Source organism: Hypanus sabinus, chromosome 22 (genome assembly GCF_030144855.1).
Source record: "Hypanus sabinus isolate sHypSab1 chromosome 22, sHypSab1.hap1, whole genome shotgun sequence".
In the NCBI taxonomy this organism is placed as follows: Eukaryota; Metazoa; Chordata; class Chondrichthyes; order Myliobatiformes; family Dasyatidae; genus Hypanus; species Hypanus sabinus.
In genome coordinates, this window is record NC_082727.1 from 27,111,721 (window position 1) to 27,129,641 (window position 17,921).

General features: G+C 38.6%; 1 protein-coding gene across 5 annotated transcripts in view; it reads left to right on the forward strand.

Moving 5' to 3' along the window:
• The window catches only part of jmjd1cb (jumonji domain containing 1Cb), a 190,647-nt gene that overhangs the window by 37,143 nt on the left and 135,583 nt on the right, over positions 1 to 17,921 (forward strand). For all 5 annotated transcript variants that reach the window (XM_059947352.1, XM_059947351.1, XM_059947354.1 and 2 more), the window contains exon 2: positions 31 to 195. In XM_059947352.1, the coding sequence (XP_059803335.1) occupies positions 31 to 195 (165 nt within the window). The remainder of the gene's footprint in view (positions 1 to 30; positions 196 to 17,921) is intronic.

The window sequence follows — 17,921 nt, forward strand, 5'->3', positions numbered from 1 at the left end:
GGTCTGAGTTTTCCTTTTAATTTTCTCTAGGCTTATGTGGAATTTGATGATCTAGAATGGGAAAAACGTGAATGGGTTAAAGTCTACGAGGACTTCCAGATTTTCTTGGTAGAGCACCAGCTGGTCTGGGCTAAAAGAAACAACCCCAGCCAGTCTCAGGGATCAAAAAATAAGCAGATTGAGTGGCCTGCTTTGGTAAGTCTAAATAAAATCTTTTTTTTGTTCAAGCATTGTGATACTTATTTGAACCAAGCATAAATATTATTCTCATATTGCTTGGAACTGTTTATTTCTCTTTTGTTTCCCTTTAATTTTCACTTTTTAGGCAGATTGAAAAATAAAACTAAAAATGCTAGAAATCATCAGCAGGTTAGGCACTTTGAAAGGTCAATATTTGATGAAGTATTAACTTTATTTTTCTCCACAGATCTGCCTGACCTGCTGAATATTTTGGCATTTTATTATCTTATTTCAGATTTCCAGCAATTGCACTCTTAATACTTTGAAAGACCAAATATTTGTGGTTGATAGCACATAATCTTTAATGCATATTTTGTGGGTTTACTGTAAAAGTTGTTTATACTGGAAGCTAGCTAGAATTGATATAGTCCATGACACTGGGAAAATAGTTTTCACTCTGAATTGTGCCACAGAATCTTTTATTTACACCTGAAAAGATGACCAGCTTTCAGTTTAATGCCTCAGAGGTTAAGTCTTAAAACTCTTGAATTATGAATAATAGCCTGCAACTTTTGAATGTACCATAGTGAAAGTGCTCTTATCAAAAAAATTAGGAACATTCATTGAGAAGTAGCCAAATATCATGGACAGTGAGGCAACAGTAGGGTTTAGAGAGGGGGACATACAGGTGGCTCCTGTTTTTCGAACGTTCACTTTACAACAGCTCGTTGTTACGAAAGACCTACATTAGTACCTGTTTTTGCTAACCAAAGAGGATTTTCGCTTTTACGAAAAAAAGATGCCCGCTTTATACATGTGTTTACCCCAAGAAAGCCTTGTGCAGGCAGTTGTGTGTGCATGTGTATATGTGCGTAGGCATGTACGTACATATGCGTGTACATGTGTAGGTGTGTATGAACGCATGCGTGTATGTGCTGATTTTTTTCCCTCTTAATCGATTTTGGCTCGGTGTCTTCCTGATTTTGATAAGTGAAACTACACCGTAGATACAATATTTCTACTTTATATAGGCTGTATGTCATTCCTTTCTTTCTAAATCTTTTTATTAATATTAGTAATATGGACAGAATACAGATGATATATTGATAAAGAAATTACCAACATAGACATTCCATTACATATGAAAAAAAAACATACATAATAGTTACAATATAAATGAGTTTACCAAGACATAAGCCATAAGATATATGTATGGACATAGTAAATCTAAATATTTCATAATGTATAATATAAAAACAAACAGAAAAAAGAAAGAAAAAAAAACAAAAAAAAATTATATAATGCAGAACTAGCTAATCTAATCTAATAACTATAACTAATAAGTAATATAAAAGAAAAAAAAACAAAAAAGAAGGAAAAAAAAACGGGCTGTTTATAATATCTCACAAAAATAAGTATTCATCAATGCCGTCACTTCTGGTCCTCTCAAAATACATAAGCTGAAAACTGGGAAATCAAATGAACTTGGCAAAGGGTCATATTACATCATATGAAAATGTTGAATAAATGGTCTCCATAACTTTTCAAATTTAATAGAAGTCTCAAAAGTACCACTTCTAATTTTTTCTAAATTTAAACATAACATAGTTTGAGAGAACCAATTAAATACAGTGGGAGGATCAATTTTTTTCCAATTCAACAATATAGATCTTCTAGCCATCAGAGTTAGAAATGCAATCATTGGACGGGCTGAAGAAGATAAATGCAGTGAATCTAACATTGGTAAACCAAAAATTGCGGTAATAGGATGAGGTTGTAAATCAATATTCAAAACCGCAGAAATAATATCAAAAATATCTTTACAATATTTCTCCAAAAATGAACACGACCAAAACATGTGAGTTAAAGACGCAATTTCAGAATGACATCTGTCACAAATAGGACTTATATGAGAGTAAAAATGAGTTAATTTATCCTTGGACATATGGGCCCTATGTATGACCTTAAATTGTATTAGTGAATGTTTGGCACATAACGATGATGTATTAACTAATTGAAGAATTCTATCCCAATTCTCACTAGAAATACTAAAACTAAGCTCTCTTTCCCAATCCTGTTTAGTCTTATAAAGAGGCTCTGAACGTATCTTCATAATTATATTATAAAGTTTTGAAATAAGCCCTTTTTGAAAAGGGTCTAATTCAAATAAACTCTCCAAAGTATCTGAAGGCACAAAATTTGGAAACGTAGAGAGTACAGAACTTAAAAAATGTCTAATCTGTAAATATCTAAAAAAATGAAATCTCGGCAAGTTATATTTGTTGGATAATTGTTCAAAAGACATAAAACAATTATCTAAAAATAAATCAGAAAATCTTAGTAATCCCTTAGTTTTCCAAGCTGAATAAGCTTGATCTATAATGGGTGAAAAAAACAATTAGATACAATAGGACTATTTAAAACGAATTGAGTCGGCTGTATGTCATTCCTGCTTTTACTATATGTTCGTGTTATTTTAGGTTTTATGTGTTATTTGGTTTGATTTGGTAGGTTATTTTTTGGCTCTGGACATGCTCAAAAATGTTCCCATATAGATTGCTTCTTCGCTTTATGCCATTTTGGCTTACAAACGGTTTCATAGGAATGCTGTACCTTCGGATAGCAGGGGAAGCCTGTATTTGCATTCTAATGTGTATAAATGTTCAGAGCTTGTACTTTTGTTAATCATGAATCATATTCTCACCTTTCCACCAGTTTTGCACTCTTTCTTAAGAAAACAGAGTATAGCACTGAGTTAGAGACTTGTAGGCAGTAACTGTTACCTTAGCTCAGTCAAATATTTGCTCTTTTTATATAACCCTGCACAATCTGTGTTGGGAAATTACTCAGCAGTGATGGCTTCACAACTGCAGTCAATCCTAACCATGCTAAGCATACACAACTATAGTTCTGAGGCTAGTGATGAGTATGAGGATCGGAGTTCTGACTTAGTTAATTTCCTTCCAAGCAGAAACACTCACAGAGCTCAAAATGGAATGTCAGTTGAGATCAATGCATCAGAGAATACATTATGACTTTCAAGTTGGCATAGTTCAGTTCTACTGAGAATTATATCTAGGAATTACAACAGTCACAAACCATACAGGTATCAAAAATCGAAAGACCGTTTCAAAACTCTTTAAAAAGAAGTGACCAATCCAAAAAATGCTTAACTGCCTAAAACTGCGTAGGAGGTCAGCGGTCGCTGTCCATGGGGGCAATGGGCCATCAGTGGTCAGAAGGTCACAGGTCAGCAGAGCAATGGTTGGAAGGCCGCAAGGTAGCAGCATGGCAGTCGCTCTTCGCAGAAGGACTGAGTTTGAGTGGCTGCCCTCCTTGGTTCTGGCGAGAGGACATCTTCTGAGATTTTGAGATTTATGTGGTTTTTGGACTGTAGTTTATATTGCTCTCCTTCAGTTTTTTGTGTTTTCTTTCTTGTTTCTGTTTGATGGGTTGGGTTTTGTAGGAGGGACGGGTTGGGGATTTTGGGTCTGATATTCTGGTTGGTTTTTCTGCGTGCATGATCTGTAGATATTTGTGTGTGGGAGAGGGGGTTGGGGGTTTGGTGCTGTTGGCACTAACATTTTGAGGGAAGAGATTTGGGGGGGTCTGATGTTCTCACTTTTTGCAAGGGAGGGGGTTGGAGATTTGGGGTTTTTGATGTTTGGTTGCTGGTTTTTAGGTGGGGAATCTGTTGGTTTTTGTGCGAGGGAGGGGTTTGGGGTTTGGTGTTCAAGCTGCTGTTTTCCATGTGGGTGATCTGTTAGTTTTTTTTGTGCGAGGGAAGGGTTGGGGGTTTGGGGGTTTTGGTGTGTGCGAGCTTTGCTTCTTTTTCCTTTTTGTGGAGGGTAAGTTGATGTCTTTTCTTTCAATGACTCACAATAAATTTGAGCCTTTGAACATGGCAATCTATAACTAGGCAGATCTAAGTAAATTCAGAAATGCTCAGCAGAACTTAATGTTAACGTTAATCCAGTGTTTGTTTTTAGTATACAGAAAGTTCCTTTCTGAAAAAAGGCAAAGCATGCAAATCAGTAGAAATTAGAAATTCTAGATGAGGAGTACTAACAGCAGGTAAGGGATTATTTTGAGATTTTGTGGTTGTTTCTCATTCTGTAGGAGAATCAAATATTTTTGTTTTCCTATACAGTACTCTAAAAAGGAGGACAAATACAATACTTTTTCTGAAGAAAAGGACATATGATACCCACCAATGAAACAACTGTAAAATATACTTTAATTTATTTAATTTATTCTATTTAATTTTCATTATAATAAATACAAACTGCCATTTAAACCTGGGGTATTTCCAAATTATAATGCTACAGCTTCCAATCTTCCAGTTTCTTATATATGTAAATATTGAACACCTGGGTGGGATGTAGCAACAATGAGAAAAGGTGACTTAGTAAAATGAAGAATTTTAAAAATCCAACAGTGACTTTTGTCAGACGTCAAATGGATTTTAAAAATCTTCCATTAAACACATACTAGAAACTCTTATGGATTAACTGGTGCTTTTGGAAATGGGGACATGTCTTTAGAACATTGCTTTTGTCATTTGTTTCACAGTCATGTTTTCTCATTTCCTGCCACATCGTAAGTTTCCTGCTTTGTGGTAGGAAATGATCACTGCTATCCAGGCTAGATCGGAATATTTACGAAAAGATGTGTAGATGTTCAGGAACATTGATAGGGCTGATCTTTGCATTTAAGATGGAGATGTTGAAATTAGGGTGGACTTTTGAAATCAAAAGAGTTTTATGTTGGGCCAGTGGAGGAAATAGGAAATTGAGTTTTACAGAAAAATGAGAAAGAAAGAAGGCAAGGAATGGGGATCCTCGGGACGCAAAACAAGGGATGTTGGGTAGAATTTTATCAGACGCTGCCGATCCTGGAGTAACAACAACAATATGGAGTTCGGAAAGTATAGAGAGGAATAAATTAGAAGAACCAAAAAAAGGAGAGACAGGTTCTTTTACTATATTGTATATTTCTGGTTTAAAACTTTTAAGTGCAGAGATGAGAAGGAGATGTGAAAAAGGATTGCTTTCCAGGACAGTAAAAGCAAGAGCAGCAGATACAATAGAACATTGTGTGTGAAATTTCCTTTTAATTTTATGCAATTCAGACAATAACACACTGCTGCTTTTCCAACTTCCTGGGTCTACATCCTGTAACAGACACAAAATGCTGGAGATGCAGCAGGTCAGGCAGCATTTATAGAGGGAAATGGACAGTTGATGTTTTGGGCCCAGGTCCTTTCTCAGAACTGGATAGGAAGCAGGCAGAAGCCAGAGTATAAAGGCAGGGGGGTGAACTCAATCTGGCATGTAAGGTGAGTCCAGGTGAGGGGGAGGGGGAAGCGAGGATGAAAGGGAATGCTGTGAGAAGCTAGGAGGTATTAGATGGAAAAGGAAAAGGGCTGAAGAAGAAGAAAGAGGGCAGTAGACTATGGAAGAAAGGGAAGGTGTGGAGCACCAGAAGAAGGTGATGAGCAGGTCATGAGGGCAAGGAAGGGGAAAGGGTAAGGAGGCCACAGGTGTCGGAAAACAAAGAAGGGAGAAAGGAAAACAGGAGAGTGATTGCCAGAATTTAGAAAAATAGATGTTAGGTTAGAGAATTCCAAGATGGAGGATGAGGTGTTAACTCCTCCAATGTGTGGCATTAGGGAGGGCTGTGGACAGACTTGTCAGTGTGGAAATGGGAATGGAATTAAAATGGCTGGTTGCTGAGAAATCCTGACTGCTGTGGCAAATGGAGTAAAGGTGCTTGATGAAACTGACTCCCAACCTAATTACCTAGACTTGTGCTCCTCCCCTCCCTCTTTATTGTGGCTTTTGCTCTCTTCCATTCGAGTCCTGTTGAAGGGTCTCAGCCCAAAACATTTCTCTCCATAGATGCTGGCTGACCTGAGTTCCTCCAGAATTTTGGGTGTGTTGCTCAAGATTTCCAGTTTTCTCCAGTCACTCTTGTTTCTAAATTCTATGACTCCTCACTCAATAACATTTAACTGCAGTAGTCCAGGAGAATGGCCAAGAAGTAGGGAAACCACATTACAAACTCACAGTTGCCCACAGAATGGAATTTAGGAGATACATTTCCTCCCACCATCAAGAAACCCCCATTCTGTTCTCTCAGTGTCTTACCTTTTCTGATGTTTATACTTTTTAATTCAGTGCTTCTGAAATGAATTCCTTTCTCATTAGATGTAGTTTCCTCTCTACCATAGACAACAGGGCTCTAAATTGTGTCTGCTGTACTTCCCATATTTTTGCTCTCATCCACTTGTCCCCATCTTCCACCCTACCAGTCTCCACATTTGATGGTTCATCCCTTGGTAACTTCTGCCACTTTCAATGAGATGTCACAACCGGAGATATTTTTCCCTTTACTTTCAACATTTCGTTAGGACTTTTCCTTCACAAATTTTTGATTCCTCCTTTCATTCCTCTTTGTTCAGTTCTTTCACTTTCAGCTGAGGAACACATAGATACAAAGCATATGGCAGTTATAGTGGGAAAAATCTGTTAAGGGTATAAACAATAGAGCGATGCTCTGAAAGAAAATTTAGGAAGGGAAAAAGGGGTCGTGAAATATTTCTGGTAGACAGGATTAAGGTAAAGGGCAGATCTTATCTGACCAATCTGATCAAATTTTTTGAAGAGGTAACAAAGATGAGGGCCATGCAGTAGATTTTGTTTGCACAGAGGATCTGAGGCACGTTAATAAATTAGGTACAAAATTAGTTTGGCAGTAAGATATAGACAGTGATGATAGAGAAATCACAAACAAGGGAAATCTGCAGATGCTGGAAATCCGAGCAACACATACAAAATACTGGAGGAACTCAGCAGGCCAACAGTGATGATAGAGCACTGATTTGGTGATTGGATGCCATTTACTAGTGGTGTCCATTTGGGACTAGGACTCTTTCTGTTTGTTATATATACATAAATTATTTAAATGTTGATTTTAGTACGTTGAATATTAGGTGGAGCTGTTCATCATCTTTAGGTTAGTTGTAGTTTATATAGGTGTAGCCCTACAGGATGATGTAGATGTGTTGGTGAAATGCAAAGTGAGTATTTGTTTTGCTGAAGAGCTCCATTCAGTCTATAAGGGTGACTTTGAACTTCTGAGTACTTGTCACTTTAATTTTGTATTGTGCTCTGGTATATCTATCTTTAACCTCTTAGTGAAGCCTGAAATCATTTTAAGGAACTACGTCATAATGTGTCTGGGCTGGTTATAGTTCTTAGGTCACCACAGTTCAACAAATTCAGACAGCCTGTCTATTCAGATTTTGTGTCTCAATTGATGTTGATGAAATGTCATCAAATTGTAACATTAACTTAATTTTCCACTCTCCATAGATGTGGCCGAGCTTTTGAGTATTTCTAGTATTCTCTTTTATTTTAGATTTCACGCAATAGTTTCTGGCATTTTAAATTTTTTTTCTACATTCCATTTGCAGTTTCTTAAGACAAGCTATGATTCACTTATCTTCACTGCCTTCTTTCAGTTGACATCAACACCATCTGTGTTAATTAATCTCTCTTGATCTGCATCCACTCACCAGTATTCCCTTGTGTTTTTTTACCCCTTTCCCAACTCTGCAGCCTGAATCATATTAGTTTAAAAAAAAACTTTTCCTGTTTTTTTTCTGAATTGTTCAGTTTGAAATGTTCAGTTTTTCCACATTTATTGCTTAACTTGCTGAGAATTTCCAAAATTTTCTGTTTCTATTTCAAATTCTTAGCATTTGCAATCTATGGTTTTCAATGACCACTCATGAATAAGTAATTGATGATGGCCAATCCACATATTGTAAATAATGAGTATGTTGTTTAGGCGAATGTCAAAAACTGAATCAGGAATGTTTGCCTTGGGGGGTGGGGGGAGAATACAATGGAAACTTCACTTTTCAGATGGCCAAGATATTAGGTTCTGATGAACTATCTTCAAATTCTCATGCACATAAAATGGTAAAAACTGCAGCAGCCAGTGGGAGGTGTTAATTCTATTCTCAACTATCAAAACATAATGGAAGATATTGTTGATAGTACCATCAAACATAATTTGCATGTTAATTTGTTTGCTGATATTCTCTAAGTTTCATCATGGCTACTGATATTCAGACATTGTAGCTTTTTGTTTGAGTATGGATTAAAAAGGTGAATTTCAGCAATAGGGTCACAGCCCTTGACAGTAAGGCAGCATGTATCACATGTTGTATCAGAGAGCTCTGGTGAAACAATTATGTAAACAAAAGAGTAAACTAATCTCATGTAAAATTGTTCCCTGCATATAAAGGAAGAGGGTTGTGCAATCATACATGTAGGTTGTTAGGTTCATTGGCCATTATAAATTGCCCCTAGTGTAGATGAATGATTGAATCTGGCCTGTGAGGAGTAGGTGGCCATTTGGAGGGAATAAAATAGGTTAGTGGAGGATTAGTACAAAAGCATGGTTGATCTTTAACAAGGCCTTGATGCTGAAGGGCTTGTTTCCATGCTGTATCTTTATGATCCTGTTAATGCAGGATTTCCTCAAGCAGTGTCCTTGACTTAAACATCTTTAGCTGTTTCATCAAATCTACATTCCACGATAAGGTCAGAAGTGCAATGTGTGCAATGCTGAATTCCATTCTCCAGAAGAGATTGAGACCTAGATAGGTTCAAGCATAGGCCATCAAATGACACTCAAGATTTGCAACATACTAATGGCAAATGGCCAATTTCAGCAAGTAATTTTAACCATCTAACTTTGTGACGTTTATTGCCATTACAATTGTTGAAACTGTCACTACCATTGCCCTTGGTTAATTCCTGAGCAGAAAGTTAATTAATGTAACAACATGTATACAACAGTTACAAGAAAAGGCCAGAGGAGGGTGTCCTACATGCTGTGAGTGATTCATCTTTTGATGTACAAAGATTTTCATCAACTTGAGTCACGTCAGAAATGTGATAAGAGTAGTTTCTGTTTGGTCTCGACATCTACATTTCCAACAACAGTCATGAAGGCTTCACACCATCTAGAACAAATCCATTCTTGATAAGTGCAAAATGTGCTGCACTTGCTTGTTTAGATTATTCTTACAGTTCTTCTGAAACTTGAACTTTCTGTAATAAAAAGGCAAGCAGGTGGAATGGTATCTGTATACTGTCTTGATTTGGGGATGTTCAATTGCATGAGGAAGTTTATTTGCAATTACCTGTTTTTCTCCATTAATTACTCATAAAATGTGATCCGACCTTCATCTAAGTCATAATAATAGACAAGTACAATCTGCCTAAACTAATAATGCAGAAACAATTGTACTTCTCGTTATTACTGAGTACGCCATTTAAACATCATAGTCTAGGTTCAAAAAAGTATGTGAACTGTGGGTTAATGCCTTTTACAAAGGTTATTTGGAGTCAGGTGTTCCAATCAGTGAGATAAGATTGGAGGTGTGGGTTGTCAAGGTACCCCTGCCCTATAGAAAAGACACCCAAAGTCAGGTTACTGACAGACTCTGTTCTTCTCAAGAAAGATCTGCTTCTATGCTTCATGTGTCGATCAAAACAACTTTCAGAGGACCTTGGAAGAATTGTAGAGATGTATCAATTTGTACAAGGCTACAAGAGCATTTCTAAAGACCTGAGTGTTCATCAGTCCACAGTAAGAGAAATCGTCTACAAATGGAGGAAATTCAATACTGTTGCTACTCTCCCTTGGAATGGGCATCCTGCAAAGATCATACCAAGAGCATAATGTACAATGCTGAAGGAAGTGAAATAGAGCCCAAAAGTAAGAGCAAAAAAACCTGCAGAAATCTCGTGTCCACTATAAGAAAAACACTGAACAAGAACAGTGTTCATGGAAGGACATACTAGAGAAACTACTGCTCTCCAAAAAAAAACTGCAGCACGTCTGAAGTTTGCAAAAGACCACCTGGATGTTCCACAATGCTTCTGGGACAATAATCTGTGGATAGATGAGATAAAAGTTGAACTTTTTGGCAGAAATGCACACTGCTATGTTTGGAGGAAAAAGGGCACTGCACACCAACACCAAAACCTCATAACAGCTGTGAACCATGGTGGAAGGAACATCATGTTTTGGGGCTGCTTTGCTGCCTCAGGGCCTAGACAGCCTGCAGTCATTGAGGGAATAATTAATTCAAACTTGTATCAAGACATTTTACAGGAGAATATCAGGGTAGCAGTCTGTCGCCTGAAGCTTAATAGAAGTTGGATGATGAAATAAGATAATGATCTGAAAGATGAGTAAATCAACAACAGAATGGTTTAAAAAGGAGAAAAATTGTGTTTTGGAATGGTCAGGTCAGAGTCCAGACCTTAACCCAATTGAGATGCTGTGGCATGACCTGAAAGAGGGCTGTTTATTCAAGGTATCCCAGAAATACTATTGAAATGAAACAGTTTTGTATGGAAGAATAGTCTAAAATTCACTGTTGCTGTTGTGCAAGTTGGATCAGCAGCTACAGGAAATATTTTGTGTAGGTTATTGCTGCTAAAGGAGCTTCTGCCAGTTATCAAATACAAGGGTTCACATACTTTTCCAGCCTGGATTTTGAATGATTAAGCAATGTGCTCAATAAAGAACATGAAAAGTACTATTGTTTGTGTGCTATTGGTTTAGGCAGATTATATTTGTTTATTATTGTGTCTTGATTGAAGATTAGACCATATTTTATGAATAATTAATGCAGGAATAAGAACATAAGAAATAGGTGCAGGAGTAGGCCATCTGGCCCATCGAGCCTGCCCCGCCATTCAATAAGGTCATGGCTGATCTGTTCATATACTCAGCTCCATCTACCTGCCTTTTCCCTATAACCCTTAGTTACCCTACTATGTAAAAAAAACAGGTAATTGCAAAGGATTTCCAAAATTTTCCTTGCAACTGTATATTCTTTCATATTTGGGCCTAAATCTTGGCATTCCTTGACCAATAACAGTGAGAAAGTACCATTGGCAGACGTATTGGTTCCAAAACATAGCTCATCCTCATTTTGTGAAGAGCAATTAAGGATTAACAATAAATTCAACCTTTTTTGTAATGCCAACTTACTGCAAACAAGAACATTAAACCTGGCTTGTAGTATATTTTGCTAAATTAGCAATCCCAGTATCTAGACAAACCATCCTTGATATTAAATAACTCGCATGACAATGAATTGGAAAATACATCCTAAAATAAGAAGGGTATCATATGAGAGGAATTGAAAGATTGGAGGTTTCAGGATAAGCAACAAGACCTGTTTCCACACCAGAGAGCGTTCAGTAAACGTATTTAGGCAGCTTAGTTGTTTAGCTAGTTTTAAAAGCTTGCTGTGACTCTCAGGTTTAAAATATAATTTGCATTCTGAAGAGGTAGAAATTGATGTCTGATTGATTCCAATAAGCTTTACACCTGCTCTTCAATCTGGTTGTTAAGTTCTATTTCAGTTTTCAATGGCCTGATTACCATCCATCTATCCAAGTTTAAAAATACATTTTGTCTAGGTATCTCCAAATTAGACATTTTATCAACCCTTTAATACCAAACTTTCCTGAGGTACCAGTTAAAAATGTTGTGGATTTGTTTCTTCATATGAATCCATTGGGTAAAGGTTTAATTTCTACTATTCGAGATATGTTAACGATGTTGAAGCAAGCTTTGACAAAATTAAAACTGCCTGGGAGCATGATTTAAATTTTCCTTTGTCTAACAAGGTTTGGAATTCAATTCTCAAGTCAGTTATTTCAGCTTTTCTATGTGCTTGCCACTGCCTTTTACAGTTCAAGGTGGTACACAGGGCTCATATGTCTATAACTAAATTGTCGTGGTTCTATCGTGATATTAATCCCTGTTGTGATAAGTGTAAAGGGGGCGTGGCCTCTCTTATTCATATGAATTGGGCTTTTTCCTAGCTTGAAGAAATTCTGGAGAGATGTCTTTTTAACTTTATCTCACATACTTAGTTGCTATTTGGAACCTAACCCTCTGATTGCTCTTTTCGGTACTTTGGGAGAAGCTGACATGCATCTGACTCTAAGCGTCATACATTGTCTTTTGCCTCTCTTTTGGCCAGACTTGTAGTTGATACATTGATGTATTCCATATTTTGAAAGCTAAGAGCATCAAGGTGATTACAGATCTTGAAATCCTCAGCAACAAATTAATCGTTTTGTAGCAGATTTATGTTTGAGCCATTTCATTTGTCATTTGCAAGATGGATATACTAATTAAACCTCACTTGTAGATTTTAAGTTGTTTCCCCTTAGTTCATGGCCTCCACCTTGAGAATGGATTGATCAGAAAGCATTATTAAAGAACAATGAAGCAAATTCTTTACTTCACCTTTAAATGCTATTCAAATATTTGTTCAAGTGAATAAGTTCTTCCAGTATCTCTGAGTTACATGGTCATACAAACTTGGAATGTACTGTATAGGTTTTTATTTAGTCAGTTGGACTCTGGTCTCCTAGACGGAAAGGAAAAAATAATTCTTGTTCCAACATTCATTGCTGAAAAATGCCTTGTCAGATAGAATGAGGGTATTCAGACACAAGCATCCTTCTATCTTGGAAGTATGGAGTAGGGGCTTTGTGTGTGTATATGTGAAAGACTTAATGATCTACAATAGAGGAAGAAATGTTTTGGTGAGCTGGATGAAAACAACTGGAGAGAGAATTTGTTATTTTTTCTTAGGTGAAATTGCATTGATGAATTATTGATTGAATAATTGTTTGGTTTATATTTGATGGAAGAAATCTGCAGTCTGGCATTGAGTGAAGACAGGAGTACAGAGATATGAAAATAGATGCATTTGCATCTCTTATACAGTTGTCCTAAATAGTTTCTGAAGAGTAATAAAGGATGTGCTTGAATGAATATATGAACAGAAATTGGCTTTTGTGTGCTACAGGATAGAACATTGCTCCAGGAGTAGAACCTCAGTGTGATTTGCATCACATTGAATAATACTGTCAGAAAATGGAAGACTGTGTAATTTACAAGATATGGAGCTTATTATTAACCCAGCTCAAGTACTATTTATTCCAATATTTCTGCCAAAGACAAAAGTTCCCAAACAAAATGAGATTATGCATTCATATCAAGAAATAGTGTCTTGATTTCAAATGATAGCGATTTATTATGAAGAGAGATTTCATTTTATTTGTTTTTACCTTAAAAAGTAGTGTGTTTTGGAAAGATTATCAATCTGACAGGTCACAACATCATTCCTCAGCTATGATTAGCTACAGGGAGCTAGTTATCCTTGAGTTGCAGGAGGCAGGTACCTGGGTGACTGTCAGCAGAGGGAAATGGATAGGCAGAGAGTAGAGTATCCCTGTGACTATTCCCCTCAGTAGTAAGTTTGGATGCTGTCATGGGGGCTATGCTTTAGCAGGGGGAAGTTACAGCGATCGGGTCTTTGGCATTGTGTCTGTTGTAGAAGGAAAAAGGGGAGACGTGGAATGCAATAATGATAGGGGATTCCATAGTTGGAGGAGCATACAAAAGATTATGTGGACACGAAAGAGACAACTGGATGGTTTGTTGCTTTCAGGTGCCAGGGTCAGCGATGTCTCACTAAAGAGGGAGAGAGAGCAGCCGTAAGTCGTGGTACATGTTGGTACCAATGAATAGGTAGGAAAAGCAAGGAGGTCCGGAAGAGAGAGTATAAGGAGTTATGTAGAAATCTGAAAAGCAGAACTAAAGGGTAGTAATCTCTGGATTACTACCTAGGCCACACACGAGTGAGAGTAGGAATGAAAGCGTGGTTGAGGAGTTGGTGCAGGGGACAGGGTTTCAGATTTCTGGATCTTTGGGATTTCTTCTGGGGATGGTATGATCTCATTTTTAAAAAATGGGACAGGTTACACCTGAACCCAAGGCAAACCGATATCCTGCCCAATGCAAAAATGCCATTCCCTATTCCCAGTTCCTCCGTCTCTGCCGCATCTGCTCCCAGGATAAGGCTTTCTGTTCCAGGACCTCCTCTTTCTTTCAGGATCGTGGTTTCCCTTCTGGCGTCATCAAAGATGCACTCACCCGCATCTCCTCCAGTTCCCGCACTTCAGCCCTTAACCCATCCTCCCGTCTCCACAACAGGGACAGGGTTCCCCTTGTCCTCACCTACCACCCCACCAGCCTCTGGATCCAACACATTATCCTCTGCAACTTCCGCCACCAATTCAACAGGACCCCACCACCAAGCACATCATTCCCTCCCTGACAACCTGGTCCACACATCCCTCCTCATAGAACTCCCACCTGGCACTTATCCCTGCAAGCGCAAATGCTACACCTGTTCTCTCACCTCCCCCCTTACCACCATTCCGGGCCCCAGACAGTCCTTCCAGGTGAGGCAACACTTCACCTGCGAGTCTGCTGGAGTCATCTATTGCATCCGGTGCGGCCTCCTCTACATCGGCGAGACCCAATGCAGATTGGGGGACCGCTTCGTTGAGCACCTACGCTCCGTCGTCACAATAGACAGGACCTCCCAGTTGCCACCCACATCAACGCTGCCTCTCATTCCCATCTAGATATGTTCATACATGGTCTCCTCTACTGCCATGATGAGGCCAAACTCAGGTTGGAGGAGCAACACCTCATCTACTGTCTGGGTAGCTCTCCAATTTCCGGTAATTCCCTCCCCCTCCCCCTATCCCAGGTCCCTCTCTGCCTCTCTCCCCTTTCAACTTTCTGCTTCTTTATCTCTACAGTTCTTTCATGCTTACCCCCTCCCCCTCCCCCCTTTATCTTTCCTCTGATTGGTTTTCCACCTGGTGCCTCTAGGCCCTACCCCCTCCCCTATCTCTATTACTGGGCTTCAGCCCTCTCTTGCCCCCCCCCCCCCATTCCTGATGAAGGGTCTCGGCCCAAAACGTTGGCTACTCTTTTCTCATGGATGCTGCCTGGCCTGCTGAGTTCTTCCAACGTTGTGTATGTACTCTCTAAACCAATATCCTTTCAGGTAGGTTTGTGAGAGCTGTTGGGGAGAGTTTAAACAAATTTTGCAGGGGGGTGGGAACTGGAGTGATAGGGCTGAGAATACAGCAGTTGGTATACAAGTACATGCAGTGTATAGGGAGACTGTGAGAAAGGGTAAGTTGAATTTTAACTTGGGAGAAAAATTGTAAAGGGCGATGAGTATGGGACTGAAAGAGTTATACTTGAATGTACACAGTTTATGGAATAAGGTAAATCTTTTAGCTCAGTTAGAGATTGTCAGGTATGACATGGATGTCAATGAGTCGTTGTTGAAAGAAGATCATAGTTGGGAGCTTAACATGCAGGGATATACTTTATATGGAAAGAAAAGGCAGTTTGGCAGAGGGTGGGTAGCTCTGTTGGTAAAAATGAAATCAAATGCTTATAAGAGGTGGCATAGGATTGGAAGATGTAGAATCCTTGTGGATAGTGTAAAGAAACTGCTAGGTTAAAAAGACCCTAATGGGTGTTATATACAGGCCTCTGAACAGTAGTCAATATGTGGGCTATAAATTACAGTGGGAGTTAGAAAAGGCATGTACTAAGGGCAATGTTACAAAAATAATGGGAGATTTCAATATGCAGGTAGATTGGGAAAATCAGGTTGGTGTTGGATCTCAAGAGAAGAGATATGCCTATGAGATGGCTTTTTAGAACTGCTTGTGTTTGATCTGGTTAGGGGAAAGCTAATTCTGGATTTGGTGTGTTATGTACTGGATTTTATTGTGGAGCTTAATGTAAAGGAACCATTAGGAGACAGTGATCATAATATAATAGAATTCAACCTGCAGTTCGAGAGGGAGAAGCTAAAGTCAAATATATCAGTATTATAGTAAAGGGAATCACAGAGGCATGCTGGGGAGCTGATTGGAAGGGGACACTGGCAGAGATGATATTGGACAGTAAAGGCGGGACTTTCTGGAAGTAATTCTGAAGGTGCAGGATGGATACATCACAAAGATGAAGTATTCTAAAGGAAGGATGACACAACCATGGCTGACCCAAGGGAAGTCAAAGACAGCCTAAAAGCAAAAGAGATGGCATGTAATATAGCAAAAATTAGAAGTTAGAGGATTGGAAGCCTTTCAAAAACTAACAGAAGTTTAACTAGAAGTGCCATAAGGAGAGAAAAGATGAAATACGAAGGTAAACTAGGCAATAATATAAAAGTGAATACCATAAGTTTTCTTAGATATATAAAGAGCAGCAGAGAGGTGAGAGTGGATATTGGACTGCTGGAAAATGACACTAGTGAGGTAGTAATGGGGGACAAAGAAATGGCAAACAAACTTATTAAGTATTTTGCGTCAATCCTCTTTGTGGAAGAAACAAGCAGTATACCAGAAATTCAAAAGTGTTGGGTTAGGACAGAAGTGAGTGAAGTTGCTGTTACTAAGGAGAAGATGCTTGGGAAGCAAGTAAGTCTGAAGATAGATTAGTCACTGGACCATGGTACTGAAGGAAGTAGCTGAGGAAATTATGGAGGTGTTAGTAATGACCTTTCAAGAATCACTAGGTACTGGAATGGTTCTGGAGGACTGGAAACTTGCAAATGCCACTCCACTCTTTTAAGAAGGGAAGGAGGCAGAAGAAAATAAATTATAGGCCAGTTAGCTTGACTTCATTGGTTGGGAAGATACTGGAGTTTATTATTAAGGCTGAAGTTTTGGTGTACTTGGAGGCACATGATAAAGTAAGCAGAAGTCAGCATGATTTTCTTAAGGGGCAGTCTTGCTTGACAAATCTGTTCAAGTCTTTAGAAGTAGGATAGATAAAGGAGTTTCAGTGAATGTTGTACATTTGGATTTTCAGAAGGCCTTTGACAAGGTGCTGCACATGAGGCTGCTAAACAAGGTAAGAGGCCACAGTATTTAAGGGAAAAATACTAGCATGTATAGAAGATTGGGTGATTGGCAGGAAGCAAAGAGTGGGAATAAAGGGGGCATTTTCTGTTTGGCTGCTGGTGACTAGTGATGTTCCAAGGGGTCAGTGTTGGGACCACTTCTTTTCATGTTATACCTCAATGATTTGGATGACAGGATTTAAGGCTTTATCACCAAGTTTGTAGATGATATGAAGATAGGTAGGGGCAGGTTGTGTTGAGCAAGCAGAGAGTCTCCATTAAAGCTGTTCCCTCTAAGCTGTGTGAGTGCTGGCCACACAAACTGAAATAATCCTGTGCACATAGCCTTCGTTGCTATGTAGTTGGAATTCTCTGACGAAAACAATGCTGTGATTTCAAATTTGTTATTCTGAGAAAGTTAAGACTGGTTCAGTTAAAATGTTCATTGATATGTCGAACTACATGCTTAGAAGTGAGGAATATGAAGAACTGTATATTCTTGTTGACTTCATTGGAATACAGGTGGCCCCCCCCCCCCTGTTTTTCAAACATTTGTTTTATGATAACTCACTGTTACAAAATACCTACATTAGTACCTGTTTTCGCTAACCAGAGGATTTTCGCTTTTACGGAAAAAGATGCCCGCTTTATATGTGTGTTTACCCCAAGCAAGACTACTATGACAGTGAAGCCTTGTGCAGGCGGTTGTGTGCGCATGCGTGTACATGGGTAGACATGTACGTATGTATGTATGTGCGTAGGTGTGTACGTGCCAATTTTTTTTTTCTCCAAATCGATTTTTGCTCGCTGTCTTCCCGATTTTGATAAGTGAAACTACATCATACATACAAGATTTTAACTTTATATAGGCTGTGTAATTATCATATCATTCCTGCTT